This window comes from Heptranchias perlo, chromosome 4 (assembly GCF_035084215.1).
Source record: "Heptranchias perlo isolate sHepPer1 chromosome 4, sHepPer1.hap1, whole genome shotgun sequence".
Taxonomy (NCBI): domain Eukaryota; kingdom Metazoa; phylum Chordata; class Chondrichthyes; order Hexanchiformes; family Hexanchidae; genus Heptranchias; species Heptranchias perlo.
The window spans coordinates 10,698,518-10,714,730 of NC_090328.1; the positions used below are offsets into that span (position 1 = coordinate 10,698,518).

General features: G+C 41.6%; 1 protein-coding gene across 8 annotated transcripts in view; it reads right to left on the bottom strand.

Annotated features, from left to right (window-relative positions):
* Nucleotides 1-2,598: 2,598 nt before the first annotated feature.
* nek1 (NIMA-related kinase 1) overlaps nt 2,599-16,213 on the bottom strand; it is a 121,100-nt gene continuing 107,485 nt past the window's right edge. For all 8 annotated transcript variants that reach the window (XM_067982467.1, XM_067982466.1, XM_067982465.1 and 5 more), the window contains 3 exons: nt 13,778-13,911; nt 7,652-7,784; nt 2,599-3,228 (listed from right to left, as the gene is read on the bottom strand). In XM_067982467.1, coding sequence (XP_067838568.1) covers nt 3,215-3,228; nt 7,652-7,784; nt 13,778-13,911 — 281 coding nt within the window. In that variant the 3' untranslated portion in view covers nt 2,599-3,214. The remainder of the gene's footprint in view (nt 3,229-7,651; nt 7,785-13,777; nt 13,912-16,213) is intronic.

Genomic DNA, 16,213 nt, shown 5'->3' on the forward strand with positions numbered 1-16,213 from the left:
TTAAGGTAGGGCAGGCTGTGATTCCACCCCCACCATATACAATTATAAATCACAGACACAACATAAAACGAGGTCAGAAATCATTTGTGACTAGAATGATCACTAAATCCATGCCCCGAGCAACAGAAAGCAAACGGTACGAGCTACAGACCTGGGGGGCGGTGGAGATTAGTGTAACTTGTTGGATATACATTTGCTCAGGTTTAAAGTTCCATTCCCAGATTATCCATCTTAAAACAATGAGATTCTGCATCACCTCAAGCAAGTTAAGGAGAGCGAGATTCTTTGCTTCAGTGTGATGGATATAAAAAGGACAATATTACATTTTATTCTGGGGCTGACCAAAATTTAGGTCAAGCCCAACGGGGATCTGCACTCTGCTATCGGTAGTGCTACATCTCCTGGGAAACTCAGCACTGCAGTGCAATCCACATTTTAAGATAAAGTGATCAGTGAAACTAACCTTATCGTGTAGAGCAGTGTCTGTACACCCGCAAAAGGAGTAGGTGTCTGGAAGAAAGGATGTCATACCATAAAGACTTACATTTATATGGCGTCTTTCACGACCTCAGGACGTCCCAAAGTGCTTTACAGTCAAGGAAGTTTTTGAAGTGTAGTCACCGTTGTAACGTAGGAAACACGGCAGCCAATTTGCGCACAGCAAGGTCCCACAAACAGCAATGAGATAATGACCAGATAAAATGTTTTTAGTGATGTTGGTTGAGGGATAAATATTGGCCAGGACACCGGGGAGAACACCCTTGCTCTTCTTCAAAATAGTGTCATGGGATCTTTTACATTCACCTGAGAAGGCAGACGGAGCCTCGGTTTAATGTCTCACTCCAAAGATGTTACCATGCATCAGTTTGAAAGATTAATATTTAGAATCAGAGGGGACAGAGATGGCAGGGCTAAATTTCAAAACGCTTGTTTAAATTGTTTTGAGTCTTCAAGTACTTTTTAAAATCTTTTTTTTTTATTCGTTCATGGGATGTGGGCGTCGCTGGCGAGGCCGGCATTTATTGCCCATCCCTAATTGCCCTTGAGAAGGTGGTGGTGAGCCTTGAACCGCTGCAGTCCGTGTGGTGAAGGTTCTCCCACAGTGCTTAAGATATATATTACCTAACATGAAATTCCAATTGGCTGTAGGAACCATAACTCAACTCCACTCCACTCGTGTTCCAGGGGATTTTCTCTTCCCCCGCGCCCCCACCCTACCCACCGACAATTTTTCTTCCTCGCCTGAAGTCGTCAACTCCCTTGGTGTATGGTCCCACAACTGGCAGTACCCTCCAGTACCTCGCCCAAGTGTCCATTATTTATATGTGGATGGTAACAGTGCACAGATTATTGGACCACGAGACACTACAGCAGAGTCAGGATCCTGCATTACACCAATATCCACACACACACACACACACACACTCTTCCGGCATGGATGACAAGGCGGTCCTTGGCTCAGTTGGTAGCACTCGCGCCTCTGAGGTTGTGGTTTCAAGTCCCCACTTGAGAGACTTAGAATCATAGAAACGTACGGCAGAGAATGAGGCCATTCGGCCCATCGTGCCTGTGCCAGCTCTTTGAAAAGAGCTATCTAATTAGTCCCACTCCCCTTGAGCACATAATCTCGGCTGACACTCCAGTGCAGTACTGAGGGAATGCTGCACTGTCAGAAGTGCCATCTTTTGGATGAGACATTAAACCAAGGCCCCGTCGGCCCTCTCAAGTGGACGTAAAAGATCCCATGGCACTATTTGAAGGAGGGAGGGGGTGTTTTCCCCGGTGTCCTGGCCAACATTTATCCCTCAACCAACACCTATAAAAATAGATGATCTAGTCATTTATTTTATTGTCGTTTGTGGGATCTTGCTGTGTGCAAATCGGCTGACATTTCCTACATCGCAACAGCGATGCACTTTAAAAAGTACCTCATTGGCTGTAAAGTGCTTTGGGACGTCCTGAAGTCGTTGAAGGCGCTATATAAATGCAAGTCTTTTGTTTTGACTGAAATGCCATCTCGGGAGATCTCGGGAATTATCGGCTCCATCGGTGGTATTTCACTTCGCTTGTATTTAGCAATAACGAATTTCAAGAGATAGTTGTAAGCATTTGCCACTTTGGACAATGGCTTTCACACTTTTCTTTCCTTCCCTCCGAAAGGCACTCACGCAGCTGGGGTATGGCTTAATGGAAGCCAGCAGCCGTCGATAGACACACATTCTCCAACAAGTGTCCTTGAATAATGTTCCGAAGTAGAAACTCTTGCTATGTTTGCACCCCCCCCCCCTCCTTAATCCAAGATCATTAAGGTCAACCGTGCCATCCCCACTGAGATCAGCTTACCAAATACAGATCACAGATTGAACCCAGGACATACCTGACCTGTACCAGCTCAGTAGATCATCACCCACACACTTGGTCATTGGGGGAGCTCTGGAGTGATTCGTACAACAGATACCTAATATTTTTCCAGGTTATCATGCCAAATGCGTACTTCTTTCATTATGAACGGTGAAACAAAAGCAATGCAATACATGCCTGATTACTGATAAACCAGAATTCCTATGGATTCCATTATAAAATGCAATGTGCAAAATGTTTAATGTATAAAAGAATCTTTATTCCTAATCATTAGAAAGATATAATACATTTGTATGAACTTTGTACTTTGAAGTACTGTACAAGAAACTGTACCTATATTACAACTTAAAAGCCTACTTTCAGGTTAGTGTTCTGCAGCATGAAACTTGGGAATCAGTGGAAAGGATTCCTGCACAACAGGTCACCCCTCGTATATAATGCAGGTGAAAATTTCCAGAGTTAGATATATACTAGATTCCGTATTCCATTCCATTCCAATACTGTAACTCTTAACTCAGACATCCAAGGGAGTACTTTGGTCGGAGGATTCTGTTATATATGCATACTTTTCTTCAGCAGTTACACCCATAAATACAAAAGGCAATACACTGCAGAAACTTTCCAAAAAGGCAAACAGAATATAATCCTGGGGAAGAAAGGACAAAATAAAACCACGTCCTTGTACCGCATACCATGCAGACCCATATACGCTGTACTGTAACTTCCAAATGGCTGAACTTGCATCCATAGGACTAGTGTCCAAGAATTCTCTGAGGGTTTTGTGTGGCTCGCAGGATGGCATATGCTCGAATGTAAAAATTCCATAATATAGACGCGTCCTGAGTGAGTGATTTTATTCATCATTGTCTGGAAAATAAAGAACATGATTAAAAATGACATTTGGTGTAAAACTTTTTCCCTTCCCCCCCCCCCCGCCAAACAAAAAAAGTACAATAATGTATTCAGTCACGAAAACTTTTGTTATTTGTCATCTGGTTCGTGGCTGAAAAATGTTTTCTTTGAGGAAAAAAAAAACTGCATAGTAATTCTTCTCAAAAGTATGGCATTTTCCAATCAATTATAAGTGACCGCATGTAGCGCCATTGCAACGAAAAAATAAAGTTCATGCGAAAATGTAATCCATAATGCCATGGTTAAGAACTTTTAGGCAATAATTAAAGTAATATAGCTTAACGTGAACATGTGATCCAGATCATGAACAGACATTAAAACACTGATGGTTTTACTGGCAAACAGATATTCATGGCCTTTCTTCCCACCCAATAATCAAAATCAGCAAGGTAAACATGAATGAAATTACACATCGTCATTGATGCTGCAGCTACTAATTTCAGATCAGTTATTGTGCTGTTATCCCAACCAGAAAGTACCTTTTACCTGGCTGAAATCCCTTTTCTTACACCCAGTTTGCATGCTCACTTTCTTGCGTGAAGCTCCTCTCAGTGATCAAAATTGAAATGTCTAGACTGCGCAAGTAGAAGTGTTGCCCAGACAGTTGCTTTTTGTGTGCCTCAAATGATTCATCCTCAATCCCTTCCTTGTCATGATTCACAATGCTACCCCTCAATAATGTTATCGGGAAACATGGGGTCAAGCTATCACATGTATACTGATGACACCCATATCTACCTCGTTACCTCCTCCATTGGCCCATAGCTGTTGCCACCGTCACCTAATGTCCACCCGACAATAAGATCTGGAAAGCCCAAAACAGGCCCCAGCGTAAAGGTGGCAAGCCCAAAGCCAGCATCTTCGGCTCCAGCTAACTCCACGATTGCCATTTAAGACTAAGCCCAGAGGTACTGCTCGATCCCTACATCAGATTCCACTCCCACATCCGGTCTCTCATCAAGACCACCTTCCTCACCTCCATCAACCATGAGCTATAAATTATCCAGAATGCCATGGTCTATGCCCTCACACACACCTGAAGACCAACATCCTTATCACCCGAGTCCTCATCAAGCCATCCTGGCTTCCCATGTCTCACACAATTGACTTTTAGATTCTCACCCGTCCAACTCCTCCCTACCTCCGTGATCTCGTCCAACCCCATGTCCCTTGATGAACATTCCAGTCCTCCAACGCTCGCCCACTCCCTTGCGATCCATCAATGGCATCTGCTCAATCAGCCACCTTGCCCCTACCCCCTGGAACTCCATCCATCAATACCTGTCCCTCGTCACCTCCCTCACTACCCACCAGCAAGACCCTGCTTAAGACCGTTCTCTTTGATTGTGCTTTTGCCCCTTCCTTCCATCCCCTATACTCGGTGTCCACTTGCTATCCATGGCCTTCAGAGGTGTCTCTGTACATAATGAGTGCTCTGGAGATGTAACTTGTTGTTACTGTGCACTGTGTGTCCCTCAGCCTACATAAATAAAACTGATTATCTGGTCATTATCACATTGCTGTTGTGGGACCTTGCTGTGCGCAAACTGGCTGCCGTATTTCCTATATTACAACAGTGACTACACTTCAGAAGTACTTAATTGGCTGTAAAGCGCTTTGGGATGTCCTGAGCTTGTGAAAGACGCGATATAAATGCAAGCCTTTCTTTTGTTGACACACTATTCCTAAAACAATGGAAATTATGTACCTTTCAAAATGTAACTGTCCTAGAATGTTTACATTGAGTGAAGTGCAATTTTGATTTTTTAAAAAATATAATCCTAAATAGTATTCCTCGCCTTTGCTGTAACCAGCTTCCCTCTCACATTGTAGGCCACCTATCGTACTTACCTTTGTTATACTGGAAGGGGACAAAGCAGAACAGCAACAACTGGCATAACAATTTTTGACGTGATAGTACTTATGATTAATTTCCGTTCACTGGACTCAATCTTTAGCAGTTGCTTATTTTGGCTCCAACAATATTGCTTTTTGGTCACTAATTAAATATGCTAATTCCATAATAGATTTTTGTGGCCACTGTTCTGCACCATTCTTTGAACTACCTTGACCAAATAAATTTACCCATTGCAAAGTCAACTGCATACAATGTTTCCCATTAAAAATGCTAATCTTCCAACAGACACTAAAATGTCTCATTAAGAATAATGCTTCCTAATGACTAATTCTGTTGGCACAGTTGCCCTTCACTCGCTAGAACTGTGCAATAATAAGAGGAGTAGAAGGAAGGATACAGGAAGTGGTTTTAGGAACAGCTTAGATGCTGAATTTTACTGAAAACTACTCGGCATTTGCCATTTGGAAATAATTTATTTTTCTTAATATTTAAAAACTTCTTTCTCCCAGGAGCAGAAGAAAAAAGTTTTACTGGGAGAAATAGGTTTCAATTAATTTTCTATTTTTAGTATAACAAAATTGCACAGCAGCAAATATAAGTATTCAAACCCAGTGTTATCATCAATAATCAGGACTGTAGGCAGCAAGTATAGGAACATACCCACCTTCCAAACGCTATTACTCTCCCCTCCTCACCGGCAGTGCATTTTTGATGGGTCCAAGCCTCAATACCCAGCTATTTAACCAAATCCCTTTTGAAAGTTACGAATGAATCTGCTTCCACCACCTTTTCAGGCAGCGCATTCCAGATCATAACTACTTGCTGTGTAAAAAAAAAAATTCTCCTCATTTCCCCTCCGGTTCTTTTGTGAATTATCTTAAATCTGTATCCTCTGATTACTGAGAATCACCGGCTTCTCCCAGGAGTTTATTTGCAAAAACGTGATATTAAAAATCTTTTGGGGAAGAGATGGAGGCAAAACAGCAGGATTTAAAAATAAAAGAAAAAGGGACGAGGTTTTAGGCTACCAGATCTTAGCATGCCAATTTGGAAATTGGGGTGGGTGAAAAGCCTTTACAGAAAGGCATTGATTGCAAACACTGGAGTTAGGGCTGTGTTTTCTTAAGACAGCAGACGGACAGAAGAATCCATTAATCAACTATGGTTGGACTGCGCACAGAAAAAAAAACTTGGAGGGGCTCCCTTCAGTCACTATGGACTCCACTGTGGAATGGCCAAGATTTGAAGGTAGTTAACTCAGAAGATAAAGTATGGGAAGCGAAGGGACTGAAAGTTGTTGGCGATCTAACAATGGGAGGTTGCTTTGCTTATTTTCAGCATTTCAAAGAGAAGTCTTGGTTGCCTAGAGACCAATTTCATCAATAGCTGCACAAGCCAGAGGTTAGGCATTTTTTTTTTGGTGGAGGAGGGGGAGGAGAAAGAGGCCCAACACAATTGGAGTACAGTATAACTAAAAAACAAACAGGACAGAGACATCTTTAATATATGCTATTTTGGGGGAGGGGAGGGGAGGGAAGGAGAAGAAGATTTCTATTAAGTTAGTAAAGAAATCTGAATGGCGAACAAGAGAGAATGTGGAACAAATCTCTCTCTCTCTCTCACACACACACACACACACAATACTAGCACAAGTATGTAATCAAAATTAACACAATTGAAATAGGGCAAGCATTATATCAAACTACTTAAAATAGATGTGATGGAAGCAGCCAGGTGGTGCGGTATGGCAACCTGGTATAAAAGAACAGTCATGTAATGTAGGTAGTCCAATTTTGGAACGTTTATTTAACGCTGTCTTTGAGATACACATAAAAAATATTTATTGGGTTTAGCTGGTATTTGCTCCTCAGTGAACGGCCTGATATAAATATAAACTTAGGTGAAGATGGAAAGCATTTTGCTCATCGGCTTGTTGGCAAATGATTTGTTGTCCAGTTCAGGCAATCAGGTGCTGCTAAACATCCAGCAACTGTAAGTATTTACGGATACAACGTGCATGGAAAGCATTGCTACACAACATTAGAGATAAATGAAGATTTAAAACAGTAAACTGAAGTGTGGCGCATAATAAATAAAAGGGCATTTTGCTGGAAGAAAGGTAACATTACAAAGTGCAAATTCATAGCTTTGGACTATATAGGCCCAGAAACAATCAACAGCGAATTTGTTTTGTTTTATTGTTCATTAAGAGAGGGAAACAGGGGCAGGGGAAAACGATGTGAAGGCTGATTACGACCGTTTAGCCTTGTAATTACGCTGATACCTATTAAAATAAGCAGGCCATTGCCTCAGTTAAAGTGGCGGACAAAGGAATTTCATATAAATGCATTAAGTGCTTGTACACTAATGTGGCACAAAGTAATTCCGAGGCCTAATGTATCAATAAGTAATCTGTGTTAAAATGGGCACAGGATATTTTATAAATTGTTCTCAAAATCACCGTTACAAAAAAAAATTACAAAATCATCTCAGGTAAAATGGGAACAAAAAGAAACTTGCCTTCTTGATACGCTCCATCTGCCATGACTAGATGGAGAATTTTGGAATACAAGTGCTCAAACTGAGGACCCAGAATGACTTGCACTATTGTAGTACCTATGTCAATGTTTTCATCTTCATCCTCGTGTATTGCCTGATCCGCAAATAAAGAGAAAGGTTGCAGTTTATTCGAGCATGGGGTTTAATGTAGCTGCCAACATTTACTGAAAGGAATTAAAATACTCATAACAGTAGCAACACAAATGCATGCCCACACCGGATATTCACAGAATACGACAGGAGCTCTGTTCCCCACTGTTCCCCCAAACCTGGTTAAGGTGAGATGCCATACAGACCATGCTCAGTATCCAATCTATGCAGAGTTACCGGATCTCAGCTGAGGTGGTGGTAGGGGCACCACAAAGGCTCTCAGCGCCCTTGTGTGCAAGAGGGGAAAGAATCCAATGAACCCTGCTAGATGTGCATGCGGATGTCCGGTGAAGACAGGATGAAGCTCAGCCGTAATGGCCCACTGTCAAATAGCCTCCAGACATTCATTGTCTGGGGCTGACTCTCGAAGAATGGCCACTTATGGCCGATACCAGAGGGTGGCCCGCTGACCCCTTTTTACCTTCCGATCTGTGTAGTGATGGGATCAGTCTGTGATTTTACGCAAGGTTGGTTATCAATCTCAACCATGCCACTGAGAGAAATCACTGTGCAAATGCCAGGTGCTTTATTGCCAGAATGCTACAACGGTTATGTAAAATAGAGAACAAGTTGTCTCGTGCCACACTCGTGTACACGACGGCAACGGGATCCAGGTGGCCACTTTCCACCCTCAATATCAAGGGATGGTGCATGGAACAAGGTCCTAAAGAGGGGAGAAAATTAAATGTTTCCGAAATGAATGGGGGAAGCAGGAACAATCACTCTTGGTCCCAAATGTATTGCATTTATCTTCGGTGGTTGGTAAGCTCAATTCAGCTTTTGAAAATAATGGTAAGTACATTTCCTCAGAAAAACACAGCAAATTAGGAAACAGTAACACAAGAACATTTCATACAACCCATCAGTGTCAGCACGTGGGTAAAATTAATTTTGCACATGCAGTAAATTAAAATTTGGTGTTACTTCAGCAAATATAAAGAAATTTATATTTATGACTGATAATTTCCAAGTTACAGTGGCCTTTGTCAGAACCCAAGTCAAGGCAAATTTGATTCTTGCTGTAAAACAAAGGTTGATTTTAATCACACATTTCCTTTCACCATTCATTGTGACAGTTGGATAACTTTTTCCCAGTCATTGCAGCTTCATATTTCGACGCCCATAGTGTGCAATAGTGTACATATGTTTAATTTGAGGGAGGAAGAGTTGCCAACACCCAAAGCTGCTAATTAACACATTGATGTTAAGCACATCATTTTTTAAAAGATAGATTATGGGCACATATTTTCTACTCAATGTACGTACATTCATCGTCGCTGGGTCAAAATCCTAGAACTCGGTACCTAACAGCACTGTGGGAGCACCTTTACCGCATGGACTGCAGCGGTTCAAGAAGGCGGCTCACCACCACCTTCTCAAGAGCAACTAGGGATGGGCAATAAATGCTGGCCCGCATCCAGAGAATGAACTTTTAAAAAATTTTCCACAGGTGTCCCGGTGACTAAAGAAAGCTTGGAAATTCCACTTCACGTGCTACAATATCCCTCACATTGTAAGGAATGAACAGTTGTCAGTGTATTTACTGAGAGACGTTCGTCAAAAATGGAAAACACTGTTGGAATATTTTGTTCAGCACCGTAAGCCGCCTTTAAAAAAAATTGTAATGAATTGTAACAACTTTAAATGGAATTAAGTTGTCATGCTAATCAACAAAATAAAATCCCCAAAATACTAAAACTTTGGAACAGTGCAACAATGTTCTCATTGAACTTAAAACTGCCTTTAAAGGGTTAAATTTGAACCAATAAGAAAACCATTTAATTGTATAAAACAGTGTGGGAGGCAGGAGAACCTTTTCCATAAAATTCTACCCACTTCATTAAGAACTCAAAAAAGGCTTTCCTATTTTTATCAAAACAACATTGGATCTGATCACCATGCAATAAGGGATAACACGTTGTGCATAGCAGGCCTAATTTACAAAGGCATACATTTAAATTAGGCCCATATGTTACCTATCCCAAGTTGTTTAGATTGGATGTGGAGTGGTGCATATAATTTTCAAAGGACTAATGACAGTGGATATCGATCTGAAGACATCGTGAACAAACCCAGTGTCAATTTAAATATCTTGTGTAGGAACAGGAGTAGGCCATTCAGCCCCTCAAGCCTGTTCTGCCATTCAATTAGATCATGGCTGATCTGTATCTTAACTCCATCTAGCTGCCTTGGTACTGTAATCCTTAATACCCCTGCCTAACAAAAATCTATCAATCTCAGTTTTGAAATTTTCAATTGACCCCCAGCCCAACAGCTTTTTTTTTGGGGGGGGGGGGGGGGGGAAAAGAGAGCTCCAGATTTCCACTACCCTTTGTGTGAAGAAGTGCTTCCTGACATCACACCTGAATGGCCCCAGCTCTAATTTTAAGGTTATGCCCCCTTGTTCTGGACTCCACCAGGGAAAATAGTTTCTCTCTATCTACCCTATCAAATCCTATCATCATCTTAAACACCTCAATTAGCTGGTCAGATAATGGTGCATGAGAACAAAGGCTCCTCGACATGAAATATAAACATCAGAGTCATCTGCTTATGTACGTTTTACTCAAGAGACTGATACGGCCAATTGCATTTGGGGATGTTCTGCTGGTACAGCTTCTTCTCCATTCACCCAACTCCTCTCCGCACAGAAGGCCTTATCCTGAAAGGTAGGTTTTCTGTGCTTTCCTTCCACTTGATATGCCACCAATATACAAGGACTCTTCTGATATTGTAGGGACATTAACATGCATAGTCTTGTCCCCGAGTCTGCTCAACATAGATTCTGCTAAAGGAACTTTGTAGCGGTCCATGTTGGTGGACCCAATTGAAAATCTGGAGAGGCCCCCGAGTTAAGAGGTAGAATAATAGATCTACGTGATCTGCTGCTACAGTGCCCCGGTAATTAGACTCCAAACTGGGAGGTAATTTGTGTATTACATTTGTCAAAGGAATCGGGCCAATTTCGGAACACAGCAATGCTGTAGCCTTTGAAGGGCATACCCTTCCTCCTCCTCCTAAAGTAGCCGCTGATCTCAGACAATCCAAAGCAGAAGACGCAAAATGCTTTGGGCAATGACAAAGCAGCTTACGTCTTTATTTGAGTTCAAACCAATGACTGTGGTACCCTTGGACTGGTGTCTCACCAGGAGACAGACACTGTGGCAGCCATTTTAACAAAACTAATCCATAAGAACATAAGAAATAGGAGCAGGAGTAGGCCAATCGGCCCCTCGAGCCTGCTCCGCCATTCAATAAGATCATGGCTGATCTGATCCTAACCTCAAATCTAAATTCATGTCCAATTTCCTGCCTGCTCCCCGTAACCCCTAATTCCCTTTACTTATAGGAAACTGTCTATTTCTGTTTTAAATTTATTTAATGATGTAGCTTCCACAGCTTCCTGGGGCAGCAAATTCCACAGACCTACTACCCTCTGAGTGAAGAAGTTTCTCCTCATCTCAGTTTTGAAAGAGCAGCCCCTTATTCTAAGATTATGCCCCCTAGTTCTAGTTTCACCCATCCTTGGGAACATCCTTACCGCATCCACCCGATCAAGCCCCTTCACAATCTTATATGTTTCAATAAGATCGCCTCTCATTCTTCTGAACTCCAATGAGTAGAGTCCCAATCTACTCAACAACCATCAATCATGATGAGATATGTTCTCAAAAGCAGAATGCACAGATCTGAAGAAATCTTTCAAGAAATCCCAGAAAGGGTCCTTTTGTCAACACTCTTCCTCTCACAGGAAGGGTGCTGTCACTTTGGAGGATTTAGTCTCACACTCGTGTTGGTATCAACTTCGATAGGTACCACAAATAAAGCTAAGGCTATGAGCAGCACTGAAGGCTGCACCGGTGATGGTAATGAAATTGGTTGTGTGTCACTGGGCATCTTTGATTCTGACCAGATCCCATGTTGGTGATGACAGACTAGAGGCCAAGCCTGAAAGCTGGCAGACTTTTGTCTTATGTTAGAGCAGGTTCTGTGATCCCCAGGTAACCCTGACATAGTCCTCTCAGCTGTGGGAGTTGGCACAAAATACTGTTTAGGCTGATGTGTCTTTTGTCCAAGTACTCCCTCCTTGGGCTAAATTCCCTATCCAACTGCAGTTCTGCGGAACTGGAATTCGAGGGCTCCGTACTTAGAATGATTGAACAATGAATATGGTTTTAGTCAGGATAGCCGTTTGATCAGTAAGGCGGCTGTCAAGTCCTTGTGGTAATTCTGTAGAGGCCATGACACTTCGAAAAAAACATTTGGTAACGGAAGACAGGTACCATTCGAGTCAGTCACTGGGAAGGATAGACAATCTCCAGAGTAGAGTTAGAAAAATGGAAACTGGTATCGACCAGAAACTGAATAGAGGTTGGGTAAAACTAAAAGGGACAGAGTTGATAGGTCAAAGTTGAGGTGCAGCAAATAAAGGCAGGACAAAACTTTCCTCTTTTTAATGATGGATAATCCTATCTATATATGGAAGCTAAATAATTCTACACTGATGATGACTAATACACACATTTTGCAGAAGTGGGTTTGTGTCGCTGTGGATAGGACTCAAAATTAGGTGCATCATCTTCAATTCATGAATTTGGAAGCCATGAGATACTCAAAAACAACATTTTCTTTGGAAAAAAATCAAATCAAAGCTCTTTATACTTAGTAACCAAAACAAGGTACAAGACATCTGGAGGGTTGCAACACCATCCCAGGTATATATAAACATTGCGAGCATTTGGCATGTCATTAAATGCCTCTCAAATGTACCACAACATCTTCACTCCTCCCTTTTTACTCCTGATTACATGAAACTAACCACCTGAAAGCAATAGAATTGGAATTGTGCATATTTTGCTATTTTAAAACCATCTAGTTTAAATGTACTCAACCGAATGCGAACTTTTACATTTCCAGTGTCAACTTACAGTTCCGCTAAACTGCTACATTTATCAATATACAAAGTTAATGAACACCTAGAAAACTAGAATACACTGAACAATTTAACGATCTACACCCGACCACTTGATGGTCAGAGCATATGATGGATGTCTGTAAACTAAGAGTGTGACTTTTCTTTCTTGGTCTTGTGGCCTCTCAGTACCAATTAACAGCAAATGTTAACAAGGATTCTGCTTTCCAAGTTTACTGGAACACCGAGAAAACAGCCAAATTTAATCTCACCCCAATGCTTTGGTTTCCCTATTTGGTCAGGATTTAAACCCCAGCTCGAAAGACGGAAAGATAACCCTCAAGGACTTGCCACTGAATGCCACTTATCACTTCTTGGGATAGAAAAACATCCATCAGTTTCTGACAGCCAGGAACATTATCAGGAATTCTACACCGATGACAGTCAGTGCACGGACTTTGCAGGACTGAGTTTTAAGAACATAAGAAATAGGAGCAGGAGTAGGCCATGCAGCCCCTCGAGCCTACTCCATCATTCAATTAGATCATGGCTGATCTTCGACCTCAACTCCACTTTCCCATCCTATCCCCATATCCCTTGATTCCCTTAGTGTCCAAAAATCTATCGCTCTCAGTCATGAATATACTCGAGGACTGAGCAGCCACAGCCCTCTGGGGTAGAGAATTCCCAAGATTCACAACCCTCTGAGTTAAGAAATTTTTCCTCAACTCAGTCCTAAACGGCCGACCCCTTATCTTGAGACTATGTCCCCCAGTTCTAGACTCTCCGGCCAGGGGAAACAGCCTCTAACCTGTCAAGCCCTCTAAGAATTTAATATGTTTCAATTTTGTACAGCTTTGCATTAAAAGACTCAAATATTGGAGTTTGGTCTTCAATTCAACGCAAAAATTCAGAAGTCCCGAGTTACTCAAATGTTCTAAGCCTGTCCTAACTTCAGCAAAGTCTTGCAATACTGCATCAAAAAAAATATATATATATACACGTGTAAGATACTGAACAACAACCTTAACTTTGTTGTAAGCTTCAATGAAGTTTTCAAACCCCATTTCTTGCTCCAGTGTCATTCGCAGTTCCTCCAATCTGCTGAATACGCTGTCAAACTCGGCACTTTCACCTGCAACGTCTTCCTCGCTGTCGTCTGTACAAACCGCAAAAAACACAAACCTCCTTAGGAAAACCTTCACAAAACCCAGTGAGTCAGAATTAATCCACCTACATAAAACTTTCACATCAGCTTTTTGATCGTGCACCATTAAAAGTAGTCCAATTACTGCAGACAGTTTACTTTGATGGGGATTATATCAGAAACCTTTGTAAATTTCATCCAAATTATTTTGGAAATTTAGTCCATTTACATAAAGCTGTTAATACCATAGTACGTGGTGGTGGCACTGCTGGGTTGTGCTATTGCAAGTCAAAGTTCTCAGCAGTGGTTTTAACTGGGAAAAAATGGATTTATCCAGGAGTATAAATTAAGCAGTTTTAATAAAACAGATTGGCAGAGTTTTTTTTTGCACATTTTCAATTCAAAATAATTTCAATTAAGCAACTTCAAATTAATAGTAGGCTATAGTTTGATGTTTATTGAAGTTGATTACACAGATGGTGCCCAACAGGCCGTATTAGGGATGTTTACACTGTAGCACATGTGACTGCCTAATCCAGACAGAAGTCTAGTCAGGGCCAGGAAAACTGCTTCTGTGACTAAGGTTAACCTTCTTCAGCAGCGGAAGATGTCACACAGGTCATTTCTGCTCCTCACTGCCCAGAAGACTGCAAGTTCAAATCCACATCTGAACCAAACAACTTGATAATTTTCATCAGTTCTGGTCTGGATAACAACATCGAGTGCAGCACAGCATCAGAACAAAAGATACATCAGTCCAAAAGGAAAAATTGCTGATAGTACTGTTTCACAGAAAACCCACAAGAAAAAGCTACTCAATCCATGAAACCTATTCCTCCCACTCTATCTCCACTCTGTGAAAGCCCCTCTCCTATCCATTCAATCTCCTGTAGAAAGGTTCTCCGAGCTACTTCCTGCTACCTAAAATTAAGTCCAGGCAGCAAACAACTCTGACCCCAGCAATTCATGAATCATCATGTTACACACAGCATTCATTCATCTCCATCATCCGTCTAACCTTCAGTCCTGTTCCAAACCAGATAATCATTTAGCTCATTCATATACATTTATTCATCAACATAGTGTTAAAACTGTTTTAGATGAGAGTCTATTCTACAGATTCACCAATCTGTGGAGAGAGAAAACCTCCTTCTAATCTTGCTTGCAGTTTATTGATTTTTTTTTTAAACTCACATGTTTTAGTTCTTTGCTCAATCAATTTTAGTAATATGCATGCAGCAACTTTACAATTCCTCGTAGCATTGTAAACACCTGGATCATGACCCCCCCACCCCCAGAGTCATTTCTCCGATTAAAACATGTTTGTCTCTTTCTGTAGGATTAGGATTATTACTTTTCTTCTCTGAATCTTCTCATTATGTTTTAGCATGTAGGGTTCTTAAAGCTGCATAAAAAAATTGAAATCTGACTTTACCCAAGATCAATGCAAGGTTAGAGTTACATAGAATGTACAGCACGCAGAGAGGCCATTTGGCCCAAAAGGTCCATGCCGGTGTTTATGCCCCACACGAGCCTCCTCCCACCCCTCTTCATCTAACCCTATCAGTATATCCTTCCATTCCTTTCTCCGTCATGTGTTTATACAGCTTCCCTTTAAATAGCATCAACTCCTTGTGGTAGCGAGTTCCACATTATAGAATCATAGAATCATAGAAGTTACAACATGGAAACAGGCCCTTCGGCCCAACATGTCCATGTCGCCCAGTTTATACCACTAAGCTAGTCCCAATTGCCTGCACTTGGCCCATATCCCTCGATACCCATCTTACCCATGTAACTGTCCAAATGCTTTTTAAAAGACAAAATTGTACCCGCCTCTACTACTGCCTCTGGCAGCTCGTTCCAGACACTCACCACCCTTTGAGTGAAAAAATTGCCCCTCTGGACCCTTTTGTATCTCTCCCCTCTCACCTTAAATCTGTGCCCCTCGTTATAGACTCCCCTACCTTTGGGAAAAGATTTTGACTATCGACCTTATCTATGCCCCTCATTATTTTATAGACTTCTATAAGATCTCCCCTTAACCTCCTACTCTCCAGGGAAAAAAGTCCCAGTCTGTCTAACCTCTCCCTGTAAGTTAAACCATCAAGTCCCGGTAGCATCCTCGTAAATCTTTTCTGCACTCTTTCTAGTTTAATAATATCCTTTCTATAATAGGGTGACCAGAACTGTACACAGTACTCCAAGTGTGGCCTCACCAATGCCCTGTACAACTTCAACAAGACATCCCAACTCCTGCATTCAATGTTCTGACCAATGAAACCAAGCATGCTGAATGCCTTCTTCACCACCC